A 22,240-nucleotide genomic window follows, 5' to 3' on the forward strand; every position below is an offset into this window, starting at 1 on the left:
GAGGTAAATCCTAGCATGCCATTTTTCTCAGATTATGATTTTGTTTATTCAAGATTCTACGTGCAAAATTTTTTATTTTGAGTGAATAGAGAGGTATATCCTCGATTTTATCTGATAATTATAATTTTATTTATTCTATTCACAATTTTGGATTTTTATGTGAATAGAGAGGTATATTCTCGGTTTAATGTAAATTAAAATGCTTATTAACTTGTTAATTCATTTATGTCTCTTGTATATCTCATGCATTAGCAATCTTGGCAAAAATCCTGAAGTATGACTTCTTGTAGCAATCTTGGTGTGGAGTCCCTGTACAGACTGTGCGGGAATTTTTTGGGTTTTAATACTGAATAATTTTGAAGGTATGAGCTTATCTTATCTTAATCCCTAAATTTATGTGTTAGATGTTTGGGTTTTCGTCATTTCATTAATTTTGGGTATATGAGTTTTGTTTGTTGATGATTGTTCCAATTGGGTGTATGGGTTTTGTTTGTTGATGATTGTTCCGATGATGCCGTGAATAGACTTTTGATATGTGCTGTAGAAAAGAAGTCTTGAATTTTAATTTTTTTTAGAGTCAACTTGGGAAAAAATCTACCTTTTTATTTATTTTTCAACTTTTTTTTTAGGACTCTTGATATGGGTTTATTCATCTTTTATGCATATTAAGAATGTGTGTATTTTCAGTTTGTATAGGTCTTTTTATATTGAATTTTTGGCCGTAAGATCAACAGAAAATAGAGAGGAAAAAAAAAGGGGGGAAATATAGATTAATTTTTTAGGCTATGGTTTGGCACCTAAAGCAGGAAAATGTAAGACTAAAGAAATTAGCAAGAAATCGATGAATGATTAGGTTAAGTATATAAGTTTGGTGAAAATGATTGAATTGCTCCAAGTATAAGGGGTTTTGTTATTTTAGTTAATAGTTGCAAATGGTTTCTGTTAAGTTTTTAGCTATAGGTTTAAGCACAGCATAATAAGGTGATTAGGCAGACCATTTGAATCTCTATCTATGCCTATAGAATTCTTGTTGCTAAACTTTTTGGTAGTAATTAATTGAAAATGAGCCAACAGCACAATATGATTATATGTTGCATGTTTTTTCTCAATGTTGATGGCTGTACATTTCATTTTTTAGGAAGTTATTTTCACTTTTCATCCCTTGTTTATATAAATAAATATTCTCATTTTTGCTGAATTTTGGTGATATTACTTCTCTTAATCATTTTGAGCATGCAAACACATAGAACTCGTGAAGTATGGCTTCTCGTAGTAATCTTGGTGCGGAATCTCCCCGCATGGAATTGGTGTGCTGTGGGAGGACTCCGCGGGAATTGTACGGGGACTTCCCCGTAGAGGTGTAAGCGGTCCGATTTTATCGATTTTTGACAAAATTTCAAACCAAACCGTTTAAAACGGTTTGAGAAAAACCAAAACCTAAACCAAACAATTTTGAACGATTTGAAAAAAACTCAAACCTAAATCTAATGATTTGGTCCGATTTTAAACTTAAAGGCCATATTTTTTTTGCCCGTCTACTTTTATGTCATTAATTCATTAAATTTAATATATATTTATATCTCACTAGTAATAAATCTAAAACAAACTAAGTCCATGTTTGAACCAAATTTTTGGAACAAAAAGATGAAAATTTGGATTGTTATTCTACAAGTCCAACCGTCTTTGTTGACCTGCTATTTCATGTGTGGGATCCAACCTCCTCTCCAATAGTCAATTTTCTCATTATGATGACATGTAAAATATGGCTCAAATAGAGGCTAAATATATCTACTATAAATTTAAATATTAACTAAATCAAAGAGAAATCACAATAAACTAAAACATAGTTTTTTTTTCCATTTTTGTTCACCTTTTTTAGGTTAATGACAATACAATAATGTTACAATACAAGTCTACTAAATTAGATATAAGTTTCAAAAAACATAATGATATCCAACAAGACCTCGTGATCATCATATCTGAAAAAAAGATATTGATTAAACAAAGGGAATAACCAACTACAATAATAAAGCAATTGTTTATAATATCTAAACATAACAATTACACAAGTTTACGTTTGTATGATATTACGAAACACATTTAGTTTCAAATTCTTACCTTAGTTTGCTTCAAAAAATTATTGATCTGAAACTTTATTTGTAGCAATTATTATCACTGAAGGTCTAGGATCTCTTTGTCTCTGATTTGGTATAATGAATTTCAATTCGACTTTGAAGAGGCGTGAAAAATCTGAAAAGAAGTGTGTGGTGCTGGTGGCTCAAAACTGTATTGGGTGTCAATTGGAGTTCATCTAAATTTTGAAGAGGAAAAAGGCTTTTGATAAATTATATTAGTCTTAAAATTATTAAATATATATTAGGATTATTGGATGATGATGATGATGATGATCATAATAATAATAATATATCTATATTAGAAAATTAAGAATTGACAAAAATACCCACAAATGACAAAACTATTGAATTTTATATATTTGGATGAATTTTCAAAAAATTTCATTTTTTTATTTTTATATATTTTTTCGCCGGTCCGATTTGGTTTTAAACCGCAATTAAAATTCTCAAACCTAAACCAAACCATTTTGACCGGTTTGGTTTGGGTCAAAACCATTTCGTTGACCGAATCCACGTGGCACCAAACTGACGGTTTCTAAATGTGGTTTTGGTTCGATTTTTCGATTTTGCGATTTTTGCTTACAGCCCTACTTCCCCGCACGAAATTGGTGCAGACTCCGACGATTGCGTGTGGGACTCCAATAAAATTATAAATTATCGGGACTCCCATAAAATTATAAATTATCTTTTACTTATATTCCCACAATTTTAAATCTAATTTTTACTAATTGTCAGAGAAAATTCATGCTAAAAAATTTAATTTAAACTTCAAAAGCATGTTAGGATTATGACAAGAAAACTAAAACCTCTACATCACACTAATAAAGATATATTAAATACAATAATCGTACAACGCACATGACGTCGACTAGTAAGTAATACAAAATGTCTATTATTCATTGATTTACTTTAATCTTGTTATTGGGTTGTTCGTGATCTTGTTAATTACTTAAAGTACAACAAGTTGTATTCATTAAATCTCAATTCCTGCATTATTGGTCAATCGGTCTCAACATGAGACTACATCTTATGGGACGAATATTCATGTCTTGATCATCGAGGCTGTTAGTTCAAAAGAATGTTTCGACCATTGAGGCTCCCCTAAGCAAAGAAATACGAACCCGTTACTTGGTTGAAAACATGATTGGAGGCATCGATCAGAAATGGGATTAAGAGCATCGGAAGGCATCGGACATGGATATAAAACCTTAGTACAAGTTCTGATAAAATCAGCTTGAAAGTAAATGTATTAAGCTTTTGAGTGCAAATAATGAAATTCTGTACATGTATCACAAAAGCATATTTATTTAAAAGTTTCGAGAATAAGATTTATTCATTTCTTCCAATATAATGATGAAGAATGTTATCTTACGAAATGAGTAAATTGTTCTCATAATTAGCCTGTAAATAGACCATTACACTATGAAAAATGATTTAAAAAAAATTCTAATAAAAAACCAAGAGACTGAAAGAACTTTGGTCCTAAAAAAGTCTCGTATTGAAATAATAACTAGGGTCAGACCTCTAGAAATTGAAAGTATATCTATGATCAAAAATGAATTTCAAACTGAAAGAATGTCAAAATCTCAAACTCTCTCTCGAACAAAATTGGCTTTTAAACACACGGAAATCTCCAAAAAGATGGAAAACCTTGTCGAAATCTATAGTTGGCTTTTAAAAATATTATATATTTTTCTAGATCAATTGTGGTTTGAAAATATTGACACAGAAAATATAAATGACTCGAAATAATGATTTTCATTTATTAAAATTAGGGGAGTTGTTGTTCTCCTTTTTTCCCCTTAAGTTTTATCCCATTAAATTTTCGTGACAAGGTTTTAACGGATGACATTTGATTATTTTCTATAATAAGTTGTATTATTTTTCTTTCGTTTCAATGGGGATTGTGAATGACAATTGCATTGCTGCAGCCATGGGTATAACGTTTATTTTTTTTTTTTAATTTTTTGGTTCTGAATAATGTACACAAGGATTTTCGTTATCTCTATTATTTTCTCTTTAGTTTATAACAAAATTAAGCATATGTTAAAGTTACTATGCCATCGTAATTTAATTAAAGTATTAATTTTGGTAGATTTTATACAATATTTAAGAAATATTTAATGCTTAATTAATAAAATGAGGTAATTATCTTGCCACCACAATTTTTATTTGTTACATCACATTTTATTTGTAATTAAGCTTCTCAATCTTTGCTCATTGTAGCAATTTTTTCTAAATTTTTTTTGTCAAATTTTTATCTTCATCATTTTATTAATTAGTATGTCTCGTCCTTTATAATAATTTATATCAAAATATTTTGTTTTCATGCTTCAAAACGAGGACAAAATATTTTTTCGTACTTTTATTTATTTATTAAAAATATGATGAGAAAATAAGTTTTTTTTATACCATTTCAATGATTTTTTTGGATATAAAATTGTTATGAAATACAAAAAATAAAAAGCTTAACAATAAGAATGACATAAAAATCGATAGGGATATAAGTGCTATAATGAGTAAAGATTAAGAATTTAAGTACAATTAAAATATGGTACAAGAAATAAAAATTGTGTTGTGAATATAATTACCCATAAAATAAGTATGTACTTTGTACAAAATTTACTTTTATGGATATGCAACAAACGACAAAGATTCAATTTAATTCAGATAATATTTTTGGTGTTGATAACCGAGGGTCAATTTCATTTTAAATGACAAATATTTTAAGAAAGCTTTACTCACAGCGAGCATGACAAGCAAGCTCTAACGAAAAGCATTTTTAGCCTCCAAGAAGTATTTTTTAAATTCGAAAAAACCTCCCCTAAGTATACCCTCGCCAAATATACATGCATCGTGTATGCATCTCCAAGAAGTATTTTTTAAATTCCAAAAAACCTCCCCCAGTCTTTCGAACACCATGCATCGCGTATGCGTCTCCAAGAAGTATTTTTTAAATTCCAAAAAACCTCCCCCAGTCTTTCGAACACCATGCATCGCGTATGCGTCTCCAAGAAGTATTTTTTAAATTCCAAAAAACCTCCCCCAGTCTTTCGAACACCATGCATCGCGTATGCGTCTCCAAGAAGTATTTTTTAAATTCCAAAAAACCTCCCCCAAATATACTCTGCCCTGAATATACAATTGTCTTTCGGACAACATGCATTGTTTATGCGTCTCTTAGCCATCCCATCTATAAGTTTCTAAATCGTGTGGCCCAACCTGTATATATATTTTCTAAAATAATACCATCCAACATCATTAGTACTTAGCACTAGTTTAGGTACGGTTGTAATTCACCTAGAATTGTCCAGTTAATTAAATGTTGAAAATTAGAAAACAATATTCTATACCATTGATAGGAATAAAATTGCTTAAAGAAAAATAAACGCATAAGAATGCGCAAGATTTATAGAGCTTCGCTTTAATGTTGAGCTGCATCATGTTTCACGACTCTAGTAATTCACTATGATAGAGGAAATTTGCCTACCTTCACTACCCTCTCAGTCCACATACTACTCCGATAATAATTAGACTTTACAACTTAAATTAATATGCATTGCTCATCATACAATTGTAGTTAGATTCCCACTACCCACCTACAATAATACCAGATAGGATTACTTTTTTCCTATCTAGCATGTAATGGGCTTGAAACAGGAAGCTACAAGGTAAAGGAGAATATGTACTTAATAATCCCCATTGTATGATAATGATTAACTAATCTATGATTAACAAATTATTTATACACTATCAATTAATTATCAATAATTTACATTCTTAAGAAAGTGTTAATCCTAATAAGAGTGCACTTTTACCATACTGCGTCCTTTGGCTTAGGAAAAAAGTTGCAAAAGTGCATTTTTCATGTGCTCACTATCATATAATGGACATTGAAGTTTTAATTATATATTGTCACTTGAATGAACTTTTATAAACCATCATCCTCTCCATCCATTCACTTTGACCACTCTAAATTTAATCAAGGCTTATTTGCTATAAGGTTCTGAATATTATAAATACGAAATATTTACTCGGTGAAATTAGATAGATGATAAGATTTTTTGTTATAATTACAAATTTTATTCAGAACTTGTTTGGTACAGCTAAAAAATCAATTAAAATAAAAATTTTGACTGTTATTTCACTATTACAGCTGTTATTTTTGAATTCTTCTCTCACGAGTATGACCTACTTTATTTTTAAAGATCAAAAAATCAATTATCAAAATCTCTACCAAAGAAGCACTCAATTTTTTGAAGTTGTTTGATAGAAGAGCTAAAGATTTTGTTCTCCAATTTCTCTGAGTTCAATTTATGACTTCATGAAATAGTTTGTTTCTCATAAGAGATACATAAATAATGCATACAATTGTGATTAATTTGCTTGCTCAACCGTTCATTAATAATTATTAAGATTGATTTAACCGGCAGCCATATATTATGTCACATGCAAGACAAAATGACAAATGACACTATTATATCAATTAATGAGTTTGCATATTGACTAGATAAAGTCATAAAGAGATAACTGCATTGTAAACATTTATTTATTATGCGATGATTGGAGTAGAATAATGTATGATTAAAATACGGTTTTCGATTCTATGTCGAGATTCTTTAAAACTCTTTTTTAATAATACATTTCTTCAACAAAATAATTTTACAAGTGGACACATAACTTTTTTCTACTTATAATCATACACTCTTTAAAAGAATTACTTTTCACAAAATATATTTTAAAATATGTACATCAAACGCACCTTAAATCTCTTCTTAGGTGAAGAAATTCAATTTTCAAAGATTTTGCTTATGAGCATTGTGGTATAAGCTTATCTCACTGTAGCGTAATAAGATAAGTACTTTCTCGAAAGGAAAGAAAAAAGAAATTATTCGAATCCTATCAAAAAGACATCATTTCTTTTATCTTAAAAAAAAAAAAATATTCAAAGAAAATAATCACCCCCACGAAAGAAGCTTACCAATGAAAATGCACCACACAGCATTATAAAATCCAACCCACTATTGTGTTTCTTTATAGAGAAATCTCTCAGGTCTTGCTTTTTGTGTTGGAATGTTCCCATTGAGTCAAAGAGAGATGACATTAATGTACAATTTAATAAAAGCATCTTTGATAGTAGTATATAATTGAGTGTTAATTGATATTTTCAATGTTTTGAAAATCGATTGGGGAATCGGTTCGGAAAGTTCACAGGTCAAGAGTCAAAGCGTTCAACTAGGACCGAATCGGATGCAATAACAAATTTTTTTCCTACTACTCATTCAACGTAAATACAAATTCATTTTGACTAATTTAAAATGAAATCGTTTGAGCTTATTTGAAAATGATGTATAACATTATTATGTAAATAATGAAGTGATTTTTAAGTTAAATTTGAAAATTGAGCTCAAAATCAAAGTAAAATTGAAGTTTAAAATGCAAACATGGAAAATAGGTTATATGGGCAAATGAAAAGGAATCCCACATTGGTTGTTGATAGAAATTGACATGCACACATTGAATATATGTACTCTGGGCATGAGAAAGAATCCCACATCTGACGTTTGTAAACATTTTGAAGAAATTATGTCTATAAATATGCTTGCAATCCAACTCTTCCGATGGGTGATTCACTTCACTGCACGGCCCAATGGTGAAGTTAAAAATTTTTAATTCGAAAACTATGACTAATTCATGGGTTAGTGTTAAATTGGCTGGTTTAACAGTTTTTTTAAATGTTTTTATCTATTCGGTTATTTTAACATATAATTGACCTGATTTTAGAGCTTGTTTGGGAGTGATTATGAGAATTGATTTTTTGATCGTTAAGAGAAAAGTGAGGTTTATCTGTGAGACAAGAAGTCAAATATAACGGTTGGAATAGTGAAATAACGGTCAAAAAATTAATTTTTTAGATAAAAAAATCACTCCCAAACAAGCTGTTAGACTCGGTTCTGAATTTTACTGATTGGGTTGGGTCGGTTTTAATAACATTGGAAAATTATTTTTATATCCTTATTTGTATCTCGATAAATCTAAATTCACTTTTTATTTCATTTGAGAGGTTTACGGTCACTCGAAGATCTAAATATTTATTTTACGCTACAATTGAAGATGTTATAATAGATTTCTCACTCTACATCTTACTTGTGTTAACTTGCTTGAAAAGGGAAGTCAATGACCAAGTCGATGGAACAATATGAATGGAATGAGTAACAATGTTATATGAATTCAAATCATACTAACAAATATGCTTAAAGTCCTCCTTATGGTTTGTAGGACAAAGTCGGACACTTGAGTCATAGAAAAAAATAAAAATAGAAAAAAAAATGCTTAAAGTAAAATAGAAAAAAAAAAAAAAAAGCTTAGTCTTCAAGTATAAAATATGTAAAGGAACGCTAGGAATGGAATGAGTAACAATGTTATATGACTTCATATCATACTAACAAATATGATTAAAGTGAAGTATGCAAGCAGTGGGGGGAACTTGTGATTCAATTGAGGCATAACCCGCGATTTATTCCCTTCAAGGTTCTAGGGACAAGGATCTTATGGGTCTAGGATTTAGTCTAGTGTAAGTTGGGATACTTGAATATCAAAAAAAAAAAAATGATTAAAGTCTTGGTGCTTGTTTGATGCTAATTTTGCAAATGAATTTTTTGACCGTTAACTTGAAAGGTGAGTCTCATTTGTGACAGCTGATTGCGTTCAGTAATGGCATTTAAGTATAAAATATGGTTATTCTATTAGTTGTCCATATAATTTTGGATAGATATATAAAGATTTTCTTTCCTGTGCAAACCAACTAGTATCAATATGATTTCAAGCTCGAGTACCTCAAGCAAATTTCTAGTCTCATAAATTTAATTGTGTATTATCAGTTACTCTTGCGCATTACGTCTTTTCTTTTTATTGGTGGAGTCCGAATTTGCTTAAGTATAAAATGAATTGTGCTTCACTTTTCCAATCATCAAGAGGAATTGAAAATAGTGTTTCATATTTTCATTCAGTATAGCCGAATCTCAATCTTTTAGCCGGCCAGTTTACTTGAATGTTAGCTTTTATCATGCGAATTTTGGTGAAAATTGTAGATTTTTATACAGCACGTCAAATGTACAATATAAAAGTTATTCCATCCCCTTCGCAATTATTGATAGAGAAACCTAAGCACTAACCTCAAATTCAATAATACAATGCGAATAATTTTGATATCGTCATCCCATTTTGATATCGTCATCCCACTTTTTCTTTTGCAAAATAAAAAAAAGGTGACAAATCTTTTGTTGGGCCAGCCCACTACCCACGCTCCCTATAAATGCATAATTCGTCCTCTCATTTTCATTTCTGATTCGTATAACATCCAGAGTGCGAACAATCAATACGAAACAAAAACAGAGCTGTAGTAATGTGTCTCTATCTCTCTCTCTGAATTGCTTAGACAACCGTGTATATGATTCATGTATAGATCTTTCACTTGAGTTCTTGCGAGTTAGATAATTGTAAACTTGTTGAAGGGTGATAGATTATAGAGAAGATGAGGACCGTGAGGGCCATTAATTCCTTAGAGTTCCCAAATCTCTCTGGATTCTTGGTTGTGGAAGCTTATCCCAAAAGGTTTTCTTCCAAAATCCCCTCTGATTTGTTTCTGTTCCTGGGACTTGGCTTCATAGATTGGTAGCATTCATTCCACTCGTACTATATATTGCTATCGATATAGATTAAGAAATATTCAGATTCTGTTACAGATAAAGAAAAATAAAGATACATTTATGTATCTTTCCCTCAGGATTTTGTATTACAAATACTGGAATTTATGAATCTGATTCAAAAAGATTCTTGGGTTACGTTTAGATGTAGTATTTGTCTAGCTTTCTCTTGTTCTTCTTGATTTAGCTTAATTTTCTTGTTATTGTTCTTGATTTGGGAAGGGTTTATCCATTTGTTATCTCTTTGACCTAGGACCTTTAGGTAGTATAGTTGTGGGAAAATTAAGGTTATGATGAATAAATTTAGGGGTTCTGATGGAGGTTAGGATTTGTAGCTGAGGTTAACATGTTGGAGGCGTTTATAAGGATGGATGGTTTGTTAAAATGGTTTTTGAGATAAAATTTATAGGCCTGCTATCAGCAATTGTCTTGGAAAAACCGGTCTCCAGTGCAATCTGAAAAGGAACAAATTTCCAAGACCCCCCGGATTAGTTTGTCAGACGAAAGACACTCGTGTCACAACTTTGTCAATGGAGAATCATCAACCTTCAACCCTCTTGTCAATGGATTTAAGTGCCTCAGCATGTGAGGAACTAGATCTCAAGATGAATCGCCAAGCTGTTTTGACTCGTCCACCAGATATCAATTTACCCCCTCTAGCCGAGCAAACACCCCCTCCACGATCTTGGAACCCTGAAAAATGCGATATTCTTGATTCCAGACTAGGTTCTCAGATTTATGAGACTGAAAGTTTTCTAAGTGTGCCCAAGGTTGGGAAGAAATGTGGGAATAGAATCGACAGCGTCTGGGGTGCATGGTTCTTCTTCAACTTCTACTTTAAGCCAGTACTGAAGGAGAAATCGAAGGCGAAGATCATACTTGACGGTAATGGAATTTCTGGCTTTGATAAATCTAACCTTGAAGTCGAAGTTTTTTTGGTTCAACATGATATGGAGAATATCTACATGTGGGTTTTCAAGGAAAAGCCCAAGAATGCTCTGGGTAAGATGCAGCTGCGGAGTTATATGAATGGGCATTCTCGTGAAGGGGATCAACCCTTTCCATTTAGTGTTCATAAAGGTTTTGTTCGATCCCATAGGATGCAACGTAAGCATTACAGAGGACTGTCTAACCCTCAATGTATTCATGGCGTTGAGGTTGTTCCTTCGCCCAATCTCACTGGTCTTGATGAAGATGATCGCAGAAGATGGGCAGAACTCACAGGAAGGGACCCAAAGTTCACCATCCCACCTGAAGCAAGCGACTACAGTTCGTGGAGAAATCTGTCAACAACTGAGTTTGAACTCGAGAGGCCACCTCCTCCAATAAAGAGTAATCCACACTCCCACTCAAAGAAGTTGCTTAATGGATCTGCACTACATCTATCAACTCAGCCAGCCAAGCATAGTAATGGGGATGTGATTGATCTATCACCCGTTGGTAGCAAGAGAAAGAAGGATTTCGTCTCACTTGGAAACGAAGATGATTGTTATTTGGCAAAAAGTCCACCTTCAGATCAAATCTCAGATATGGAAATTCGTTGTAACAAACCACACTGGCTGAAGGAATTTAGTGGGGTGCTTGGGAATGTTTATGGACCAGTTACAGCTGCCAAAACAATCTATGAAGATAAAGAAGGTTTTCTGATTGTAATCAGCTTGCCGTTCGTAGATCTTCAGAGAGTTAAAGTTTCATGGAGGAACACACTCACTCATGGAATCATCAAGGTGTCTTGTACCAGTATGTCCCGCACACCGTTTATCAAGAGACACAACAGGACTTTCAAGCTTACAGATTCATCTTCAGAGCACTGCCCTCTTGGAGAATTTGTTAGAGAAATCTCACTTTCAACCCGAATTCCGGAAGATGCTAATATAGAAGCATACTATGATGGGCCACAAACGATACTCGAGATTTTGGTGCCAAAACTCCACGAGGGACCAGAAGAACATGAAGTCCGTGTTTGCCTTCGTCCCAACCACGGGAGCAACAATCTTACCTTGAACTAGGACTTCTTGGTTGTGGATATTGCTTCATTGTTCTCTAACATTATGTCATACAATGTTGTGATTGATGAAAGAGAATATGCAACTGATATTAGTTGTGTTATGTTTTTGAGCACTGATATGCATGGAAAAGAAACAATCATATGCATTAACAATTATGTAGTACTTTGTTACCGGTGATTAGGTTTGTAATATATGAATCTTCTATATTGTATCATTGTACGGTTCAATGTCGATTTTAAAAGCTTGCATTCCTGAAAATAGTTGTCCAACTCCCCTAAGATCAGAGTGCCTTAAGACATCAAGGACCTCTTTGTCTGGTTTTAGCATATGCTTCCTTTTTTGGCTATGTAACACTAATCTTGCCAGCTATTTCGATTTCAAGAGGGTGCCTCTAGAAATGCAGACATAGGTGGTGTGTGGTTGTCATTAGTAATGGCAATTTACCCCACTCCACCCCGCCCCGGTGCTGCCCTGCCCCAAATGGGGGAAAAAACCTGCCCGTGAATTTATTTATTTATTTATTATTATTATTTTTTATGTTAAAAGGTTAGGGTTCAACTTCTTCAAATAGAAGGATGTGATTTATTTTTTAGTATCCTCAATTGTACAAATTTTATCGAACTTAACTAATTTATATATATCATTATGCTACTTTGTCAAATTGATATTATATTGATAAAAATAAATATAAAAAGATATAACATGTTCAACTGAACAAATTTGAAAATCTATATATTGTAATAAATTAAAGTGTGTGGGGTTACAATTTTTGTGATAATATCAAAGGAAAAAAAACAAAAAATCTTGTTCATCCTAATAATCAATGTTGTGTACCAATAGCGACCATTATATTTAAGATTTGTAGTGTTTATTTTGAATATTAACTTTGTCAGTTTGAATGTGATATGCATTTTATTGAACTTGATATTTAAAAAAAAAAGGGACGGGGCGGGAGAAACAGTCCTCGAACCCGCCTCGTTGCCATCACTAGTTGTCATAAGCTCACGCCATAAGGTTTTGGGTTATGGAATTTAAATAATGTGATAAAAGTGTATTAAATATGCAAAACAAGATATAATATTATGGAATTTAAATAATGTGATAAAAGTGTATTAAATATGCAAAACAAGATATAATACATTTAAAATTTTGATAAACTTCACAATTCACCTGACGAATTATAAAACCTCACAAAAATACCTAAAGTTCATAAACTAGCCAGCCACAACCCATATTTACTTATTTATAATTTTCATATATAAATATTATTTTTATTTAAATGTTACTTATTTACTCGAAGCCAAACATTCCCTCAGTACTGGGTGCATAATCACTATCAATTAGCAAGTCTGCCACTCAATGATAGATAGAGAGATGGTAGACTCCCATTGCTATTGCTACTTAAATCCTCAATAAGTTTACCACGAAATTCACAAAATGCCAAGTAGTTCATTGCACATTCCAATCGATGCCAAATGGCAGTTGCAATAATAGCGTTGCAAATGACATCATCAAACTCGAAGCCAAGCGCAAGGATAGTTGAGTTCTCCTGAAATCCTTGCTAGGTTTCTCTCTAGTAAGTTCTTTATCAACTTTCCCTAATCAAAGCATTTTGTAGTTCGAATGTGATAGTACGACTCAGTAAATATGCGTGATCAAAATAAATGATTATTTCTTATACTGTTAATTGAATTGATTGTGTTAATATAACTAGAATCCAAAGTATGCTACGCCATTGCTAATTGTTATCATAGTGTGAAATCGGAAAAATGCATTGCTGGTAAACTAGATAGAAGAGATTAGTAATGCGCCTGATGATTTAATGAAGAAAAAATAGAGGATATTCTATTTGCAATTGAAGGTGATTATCATCAATCCATTTTTCTCAAATAATCCTACTAGGTGTACAGTTAAGAGTTTATAAAGCCTCTATCGACATCTCACAATGGGGTAGACGGGTTAATTTTTGGTCATTTTTTATTCAGGTGTGATCTACGTTCTGCGTTTTATTTGATTGGAATCTGTGTACACGAGTAAAAGTTCTTCCTCAAATGATCATGAGCAATTTATTTATTTTTATAATACTTTGGATGTAAAGCTGCAAAATTCAAACCAAATAATTAATTAACATTTGGTCCTTACCGCTTCACGAAATCTTTCAAACGCACACCGTGGTTTCTCCCTCCAACGGTCCGGGCCCACGTAACACAAGAAAACCATAATCCTCATTATTAAACCAACACGTGTTTTCTAGCGTTCGATTCATTCCTCATCGACGGATCATATTCGCCCAGTTGAAAAAACACGGATCATCATTAGCAACCGTCGATAAACGATATAAAACAACGAATACGATTTTTTCCGTCCAATAACGCTCCCTATAAGAACCCACCCCAAATTCCAAATCCATATCATTAATCAATCATAATTCAGAAGTTGCACATATCTCAGTTAACAGAAGGCGACAATGTCGGGTCGGGGCAAGGGCGGCAAGGGTTTGGGAAAGGGTGGCGCCAAGCGCCACCGCAAGGTGCTAAGAGACAATATCCAAGGTATCACTAAGCCGGCGATTCGGCGGTTGGCTCGTCGTGGCGGCGTTAAGCGCATCAGTGGCCTCATCTACGAGGAGACTCGTGGCGTCCTTAAGATCTTCTTGGAAAATGTAATCCGTGATGCCGTAACATACACAGAGCATGCTCGCCGTAAAACTGTCACTGCCATGGATGTTGTTTATGCTCTTAAGAGGCAAGGCCGCACGCTCTATGGTTTTGGAGGCTGATTTCTACGTGGCTTCTGGTGTAAATGAGTTGTTTCATTTTGTTCAGGGTATTTACCTAGTCTTGAATCTGTTCTTATGTCTCAATGTATGACTATCTTTCTACAATTGTTCTTTCTTTTATTGGCTAAATGAAATTTTCTTTTCTATTTTAGTTTTAATACATTTGAACAATTCTGAGTTATTGACGTTTTGATTAACTTTCATTTTCTCTATGTGCTTTGGAGTAGTAGTGTAAAATTGAAGTTGCCCTCTGCTACTTAATGATTTGGCCTATTAAAAAGAATTTGTCAATGAATTCAAGAAAAACTCCTGAAGGTTGTTTCTTCCCTGATTCATCTTCCAAAACAGCAATCATGCTAGCAACCATGCCTATCTTCAAACAGAACGGGAGATTCTCTGTACGAACGGAATTCTTCTCTTCTCTCCACCAATTAACCATTACTGACGATGATCCTGAATAAGTTAGTTATGACCTTTGTAATGGTTTGGGATTTGTTCTTGGGCGCAACACCGAGAATAATGATCAGAACGCAAATCGCGATGGTTGAACAAACATTCTAACAAAAGGGGAATGAATTAATTCACCAGTAGATAAGATCTCCCCAATCATTCTTACGGGAAACTCCCAGGTATGTTTTGTTGCCATTTAAATTGCTTTTCATCTCATCTGAGAACCTCTGTGATTATGCAAGTTCTTTTTTATTAGACCAGATTCCATTTGATTTTTGTTTGTTATAGAGACGAATTGAGGATTACGAAAATTGAGAAATTAGAGACAAGAATGAGAGCCAAAGATCTGATGATTAAAGAATGTTGTGGCATAAGTTCACCTTGGCTCGCGAAAAGTTAAAAGCTAAGTCGCAACTTATTGCGAAAGGGTTCCAAAAACATAGCGAACTCTCTTTTGGTTGCGACCAGCAGCTCGCACCATGAGCCTGGACAAAGTGCAGCCCAGCTGTGATTCCTCTATCGCAACTTAGCTAGCTGAGGGTTGCTACATATACACCGAGCCTATAGCCCCTTCACATGGGGGCGATGCCTTCGTATTAGTTGGTATAAAGCCCCTTGTACATACACTCATTTCACATGAGGGGAAGGGTTCACATCCACTTAATGTGTGGGCTCCACTCTCAAATGGAAGGACGATACATTGAGCTGTAGGGCTTAGTATATATGTAGTAGCTTTGATTTTAATCCCTACCAAATGCTTTTTGAATTGTCAAGAAATATGACTAGCATCTCCTGTTATCAGGAAGAGAACTCAGAAGTAGGAGGGCTTCTATTTTATTCCCGAGCGACATCTCTACAAATAACAATCGGTTCATCAGACTCTAGAATTCATTGGTATACTAAGCAACTAAAGTTCCACTCTTCAACTTTAGATTTACCAAACGCCTTATCAACAAGGCTTTGCTACGAATAGTCTTAGTTTAGTACATGTCCTTCAGATTCTTTCAGACATGCGTCTCTTCTATACCACATGGTGAAAGATGCTATGAACAATCTATTATCGGATTTGATCGATAGTTTTCCTATTTATCTTCTTCGAAATGTGTAATTGGTGGAAGTGACCTTGATCATAGTTCTAGATGAAGATTCCTTAATTGATATCTTGACTTGATGACTTGATCAAAATCGGAGTTGTATCAAAAACTACAGGGGCAAATTGATATTTGTGGCTCTAATATTACATGTGATTCTCTAATCATGAAAGACGAGATTTAAGAGAGAGAAAATATTCTATTTCTTGCTTGAATAGAATTTAGGGTGTTTTTGATTTCTAGTATTTTTCATGAAAAATATGTTTTTTCCATCCAAAATTTCACTTTTGTGCTTTTTGAATATCATTTTTTTCATGAAAAATATTTTCATAAGAGAGAGAAAATATTCTATTTCTTGCTTGAATAGAATTTAGGGTGTTTTTGATTTCTAGTATTTTTCATGAAAAATATGTTTTTTCCATCCAAAATTTCACTTTTGTGCTTTTTGAATATCATTTTTTTCATGAAAAATATTTTCATACTTTTGGTTACATGATCATATTTTTCTTAAAATCAAGAAAATCATTTTTTTTAGGGGAAGTAGGATTTTGCTTTCCTGAAAATTCACTCCCTCTCATCCATCCATTCTCTCTCATCTACCACCAATAAAAAATAGACTAGTTGAAAATTAAATTAATCAAATTCATTAAATTAACAATTTTTATACAAATAAATTTTAGACAATTGAATTATCTGGAATTTATTTTATTTCTATGCAAATTCCATGTTTGTAATCAAAAGCACTCAAGATTTTACAAAAACTCTACAAAAAAATCTCAACACATCTTTCTTTTTCTTCCTCTTGGGATGTGTGTGTTCCACAAAATACATCCCCTATTTATAACAAACTTATGTCGTCTAATGCATCAATATTTCAACAAAAAAGGGAAAATGGTTGTGTATACTGGGGAGATTTTTATAAATGGCCTGCCACTATTCATTTTTGATAAAATGTCTATAATACCCTTAATGAAAGGATTTGTCATATTTTGCACAAGATATCCTTAATTTATTGGGATAGTTCCAAAATTCTTCTATTTCTCTCATTTCGAATTTTAATATATAGTTTCATCCTTTGATCTAATAAATTAGCATAATTTGTAATATAATTGTCATGTAATTCACTAAAATTATCATATTACTTAGATGAAATATCCATAGTTTCTAGTTGAGCAAAAATATTTCTTATTTTTCTAATAGTTTTTTTAACATATTATTTAATCCCTTAATTGTATAACATGGCATTATTCAGATAATTCATTGCAAGCTTTATGAATAATAATAACATGTTAGATAAGTTTTTTGCAAACATGAAAAGTAATAATCCCTACGATTCTTTCAAGATATTAGAAGAGTTATTTCTAAATTTAACAAAGACAATAATTTTACCTTGTTTTTGATCTTAAATCTGTATTCTTAGAATCGAGTGACCTTCAGGTTCTGAATCTGCAACCTACTCCCTCAAACGGCCTTTTGCCTCAATGGGAATTCTGCTATTTCAGCTTTTGCCCTCACTGTAACTTTTTTTAGAATTAAGAGTAAGGGTCTTAAGCAAAGAAATTTTTTTCTGTTAAAGTAAGAAAGAAATTATCTTATTCAATCTATCAAGAATCTATCGGATAGGAGGTTTAGAAACTCATATTTTTCTGATATCAAAAGATTGGGATTTTATTTCTATAATGATTTATACAAGATTTCTATTGTATACAAGGAGTTTTCAGAAAAACTGATTTTTAAAGAGAACTTAAGGAAAGAGAATGGTTTCTAACTCGAGATGATTCATTCTCTCCCAAAGACCTCTATTTATACATGACTCAAACTCACTATTATTAATCTATTACATCATTGCATCTATCAGAATTTTGAAAAAAGGCTCTCATACCTCTCTATTCTTTTCTCCCCTGGGTCTACATTTTCACATGTATTCTTTGCCTTTCCATCAAAGGGGCATTTTTTCTCTATTATTGCATTTTCATCTTTGACTCCATATGCAGCTGGCTAGATGCTTTTCTATTATTGCTTTTCCATATTTGGCTTCACATGTAGTTGGCTAGATGCTTTGGTAGTGGTAGGTCCTTTTCCATCCATCAATCTGCATGATTCTTGGATTGTTGTTGGACTTCCACTAATTTGATGGGTATCAAATTTCTGGATGTATTCTTTCAAAATGGTAGATTTTTCTTTTCCATTATTTATAAGGAGTGTCCATCCTTCATATTAGCACAGACATCTAAATTTTTTATCATATAAATTCTTTGCAATGTTGTAAAGAACTTTCATCTCCAAAACTCTTTGAGATTTTATCCATGATTTATTGATTTTAGGCAATGGTTTATTATTTCGGCCAACTTCAATCTTGAAATCTCGGCCAACATATCCAATTGTAATAATATGTTCAGCAGGATAGTATATCCTTCCATCAACTTCGGGACTTATTGAATAAAATTTGATATAAATCGATCTTCGTCGGGCAAAATTTGAAACTTCTGCCCTGAATATATCATCAAAATTTTCAATTTCTTTTAAATCTTTTCCTGGATAGATCAAATTCAGAAATTCATAATCTGCTGCCATCTTGACCATGAAAGGATCTGCATTTTTGGTTATTATTAATCTGAGATAAACATGATCTCCTGATGCAATAAAATAAGATTCATTTTCTTCCAATTTATAAACAGTCTTAGCAAATGATCTATATTCTTCTTCTTCTTATGATAAAGGGGTCATCATCTTCATCAGTTTTGATTCTTATAACTCTTGTATGTTCATCACCATTTTTTATAGTCACCTTCCGGGGACTTGCTATATCTCGTTTGATATTGCTGGGTCCACTGCTGCTTCCTGTCTATGTACCTGTTTGTATTTTTTAGATTGTATCAATTGGCATTTCTTGTTTGATATCTAATGACTCGAATTGTGAAGTAATATCAACAATTCTGTCATTCAATTCTTTGGTATATTTGGAATGAGAATTAGAGATTTCCATCAACAATTTGACATTTTGTTGGATAGATTCTGTCATTTCCTCTAACTGCTCAATTCCAATTTTCATATCTTCAGATTCTTCCATGAGGAATTTCATTCGTCTGTTGACGTCTATTAATGAATTTTTGATATTATCCATCTCCGAATTCAATATTCCTGCTTAAAAAATCTGCAAGATAATTATTTATTCCTTTAATATGAATAATATCAAAATTGTAAAATGATAAATATGCTTGCCATCTGTGTAACCTTCTATATTGAGGTTTCATAGGTAACATTATCATGTAATTATTTTGTTTATAATATTGAAATTGTTGGATAAAATCATTTCCTAATAGTATGTCACATTCTAACTTATTAAAATTATATACTTTATTTATTATAACTTGTTTACTACCAAGTATTATATTAACTTTTTCAGCACTATCAATTATTTGAGTACTTTTTCTAGTCCCTCCTGTTATTTTTATTTTACTATTTTTATTCCATGATTTTACTAAGAAATTTTTAAAAATTGTTATATCACTTCGTGTATCAATTAAGGCACAAGTTGTTATGTTTGTTTCTACTATTGTAACTTGTATATATACTGTCAATGGAAAGCTTATTTGATTATTCATTCACTTCCTATTTTATATAATGTAGTTTGTCCTTTATGAGTTATATATAATCCTTCTATTTTTATACTATAATCTTCTAATCCATTTAAAAAATTCATTCTTAATAATATATGAGGTTCAATATCCATACTTTCATCCAAATAACATGGTATTAAAAGATCAATCTCACATATTTTTATTGGTACTTTAACATTCAATTCTGTGATATATAGTTGTCCATCAAAATTCCTATATTCATATGGTTCTATCTTGTAAGTCATTAATCCTTCATTTTTATTTGCAGCCATATAACATTCACCAGCTCCTGTATCTATCAATATATTTGGTCCTTTTATACACCTTCTACCATTGAAATATTTTCCTTCTATTTTCATATTTCCATGAGGTTTTATTTCTTTTATACCACTAGTTTCTCTCAAATATTCCTTTTTATTTGGTAGTTTAAGACTTTTTGATTTCTTTATCAACATTTCATTATGAAATGTTATTTTATAGTCTTCTTCTTCTTTTAATCTGTTATTTCAGCCTTATTTTTAGTTATATTAAATTCATATTCTTCTGGAATAAGATTTATTTGTTTATTTGGTTCCACTATTTTACTAATATCCTTACATTCCTTATGGATTTCTATGTATGGTTTATTAGAATAAATATTCCCATAATTAGAATTAGTAAATGTGTATAATGCCCTATATTCCATAATCATAATTTGGTCTCCTGGTTCCATTATATCATTTCTATGTAATTTGAAGTGTAATCCTAAAACTTCATTAAAGTTTTTATCTTTCAATGAGACACAATATTTTGGGTAACAAGTAAATATTAACTTTTGATATGCTAAATTTCCTTCTATAGTTCCTAAATGACCATCTTCAAGATTCATAATTCTTCCATCATGTAAACTTACAGTTAATTGTGAATCTATTCCTTCCCTAAATAAGGATTTAAACATTATTTGTATTCTTGCTAAATAAACATATTGGATCTTTTCACTATGCTTTTTACTTATTTTTGATAATAATTTTGATACTGTACTTTTTGTTAAAAGATTTATTTTATGTGATCCTTGAGTGGTTCTAACATCTATAATTTTTTCAATCTTATGGTATTCATTTATTGCTATTCTTTCTCTTCTTCATATTTAATCTAGAATTTTCCATTTTCCTATTTTCAAATCTAAAGATAACTTTTGTATTTTTTTAAATTTATTATTATCAAAAGTTACTTTTAATCCATAACCTTCTATTCCCTCATATTCTTGGGTTTCTATGTTATTATTTCCTATTTCTTCAATTTCTCTATTCAGATTCTGATCCATAATCTTCTGAATCTACTTCACTTATAAATATTTCTTGATTATTATAATTTTCAATATCAAATATTTCACTTAATTCGCTTTCTATTTCAAAATAATCCTTTTGTAATATTCTTACTTTTTTTTTGTGCAATCAGGACTTATATGACCTATTTCTCCACAATTCTAACACTTACATTGTTTTTTTATCTTTCTTATAAGGTTTATTTTTCTGTATGTTATTTTTCCTTTTATAATATTTCCTTTCAGGTTTAATGTATTTTTTCTTAAAATTTCTATATTTTTTAAACTTCCTGTTTTTATATTTTCTTTTATTTCTTTTTTCATAATTACATTCCCATTTTGTAGGTTTTTCCATATTTTCACAACATATTCTAGTTAGTTTTCCTGATTTTTTCAATAATTTTCTTTGTTGACATATATATGCAAGTCTTTCAAACAAGAATTTTATTCTCGATCCTAGTGTTCTAGGTATTCCTATATTTTCTTTAATATATTTTTCAAATTCTATTTTAAAATATATTCCCCATGAACCTGGTAATTTATTATAATACATATCTTGATATACTTCTTGATTCTCATTACTATAAAATTGAGTATAATAGTATTCCTTGAATTCACAAGTATATTCTTTAATTTTACACTTATCACAGATTGTTAGATTAATTAGCTTAACTCTTGCATTATCTTTTTCTTCATAATTTCTTAGCCAATTTTTCCCTAAGAGTTCATCTGCAATATATTCTACTAATCTTTCTATTCCTAATTTATCTGACTTTATTATTTCTGTTTGTACATTTCTTTTTATTAATGATTTTGTATCACTACTAATTGCTTCCAACCAATTTCTAACATTTCCTTCAAAAGATGCAATTAAAAAATCTATCATTCTTTCAGTATTTTCCCATGTATCATCTTTATTATATAAAAAGAATAGTATCATTGAGTCTGCCTAAGTTATTAAGGCTTTCTTAGTATCTATTTTGCAATCTAAATCTAATTTTGTTCCTCCATGGTTAACAGGTTTATCATAATTATTATTTAATTCAAATTTATTACTATATTTATTTCCTTTAGACGGTTGTTTATCTCTTATTTTATCATAAAATTGTCTATATGATTTATTATACATTAGAGCATAGCTTTTATT

At 31.4% G+C, this 22,240-nt stretch overlaps 2 protein-coding genes across 2 annotated transcripts; both read left to right on the forward strand.

Moving 5' to 3' along the window:
* Nucleotides 1–9,494: 9,494 nt before the first annotated feature.
* LOC111391747 lies at nucleotides 9,495–12,064 on the forward strand. Its single transcript, XM_023016996.1, has one exon. The coding sequence runs from the start codon at nucleotides 10,372–10,374 to the stop codon at nucleotides 11,848–11,850; it is 1,479 nt and encodes a 492-aa protein (XP_022872764.1). The 5' UTR covers nucleotides 9,495–10,371; the 3' UTR covers nucleotides 11,851–12,064.
* Nucleotides 12,065–14,251: 2,187 nt separating this feature from the next.
* On the forward strand, nucleotides 14,252–14,787 carry LOC111391752 (histone H4). The gene has a single exon (XM_023017000.1). The coding sequence runs from the start codon at nucleotides 14,318–14,320 to the stop codon at nucleotides 14,627–14,629; it is 312 nt and encodes a 103-aa protein (XP_022872768.1). The 5' UTR covers nucleotides 14,252–14,317; the 3' UTR covers nucleotides 14,630–14,787.
* The last annotated feature ends 7,453 nt before the right edge of the window (nucleotides 14,788–22,240 follow it).

This window comes from Olea europaea, unplaced genomic scaffold, assembly GCF_002742605.1.
Source record: "Olea europaea var. sylvestris unplaced genomic scaffold, O_europaea_v1 scaffold83, whole genome shotgun sequence".
NCBI classification, from domain to species: domain Eukaryota; kingdom Viridiplantae; phylum Streptophyta; class Magnoliopsida; order Lamiales; family Oleaceae; genus Olea; species Olea europaea.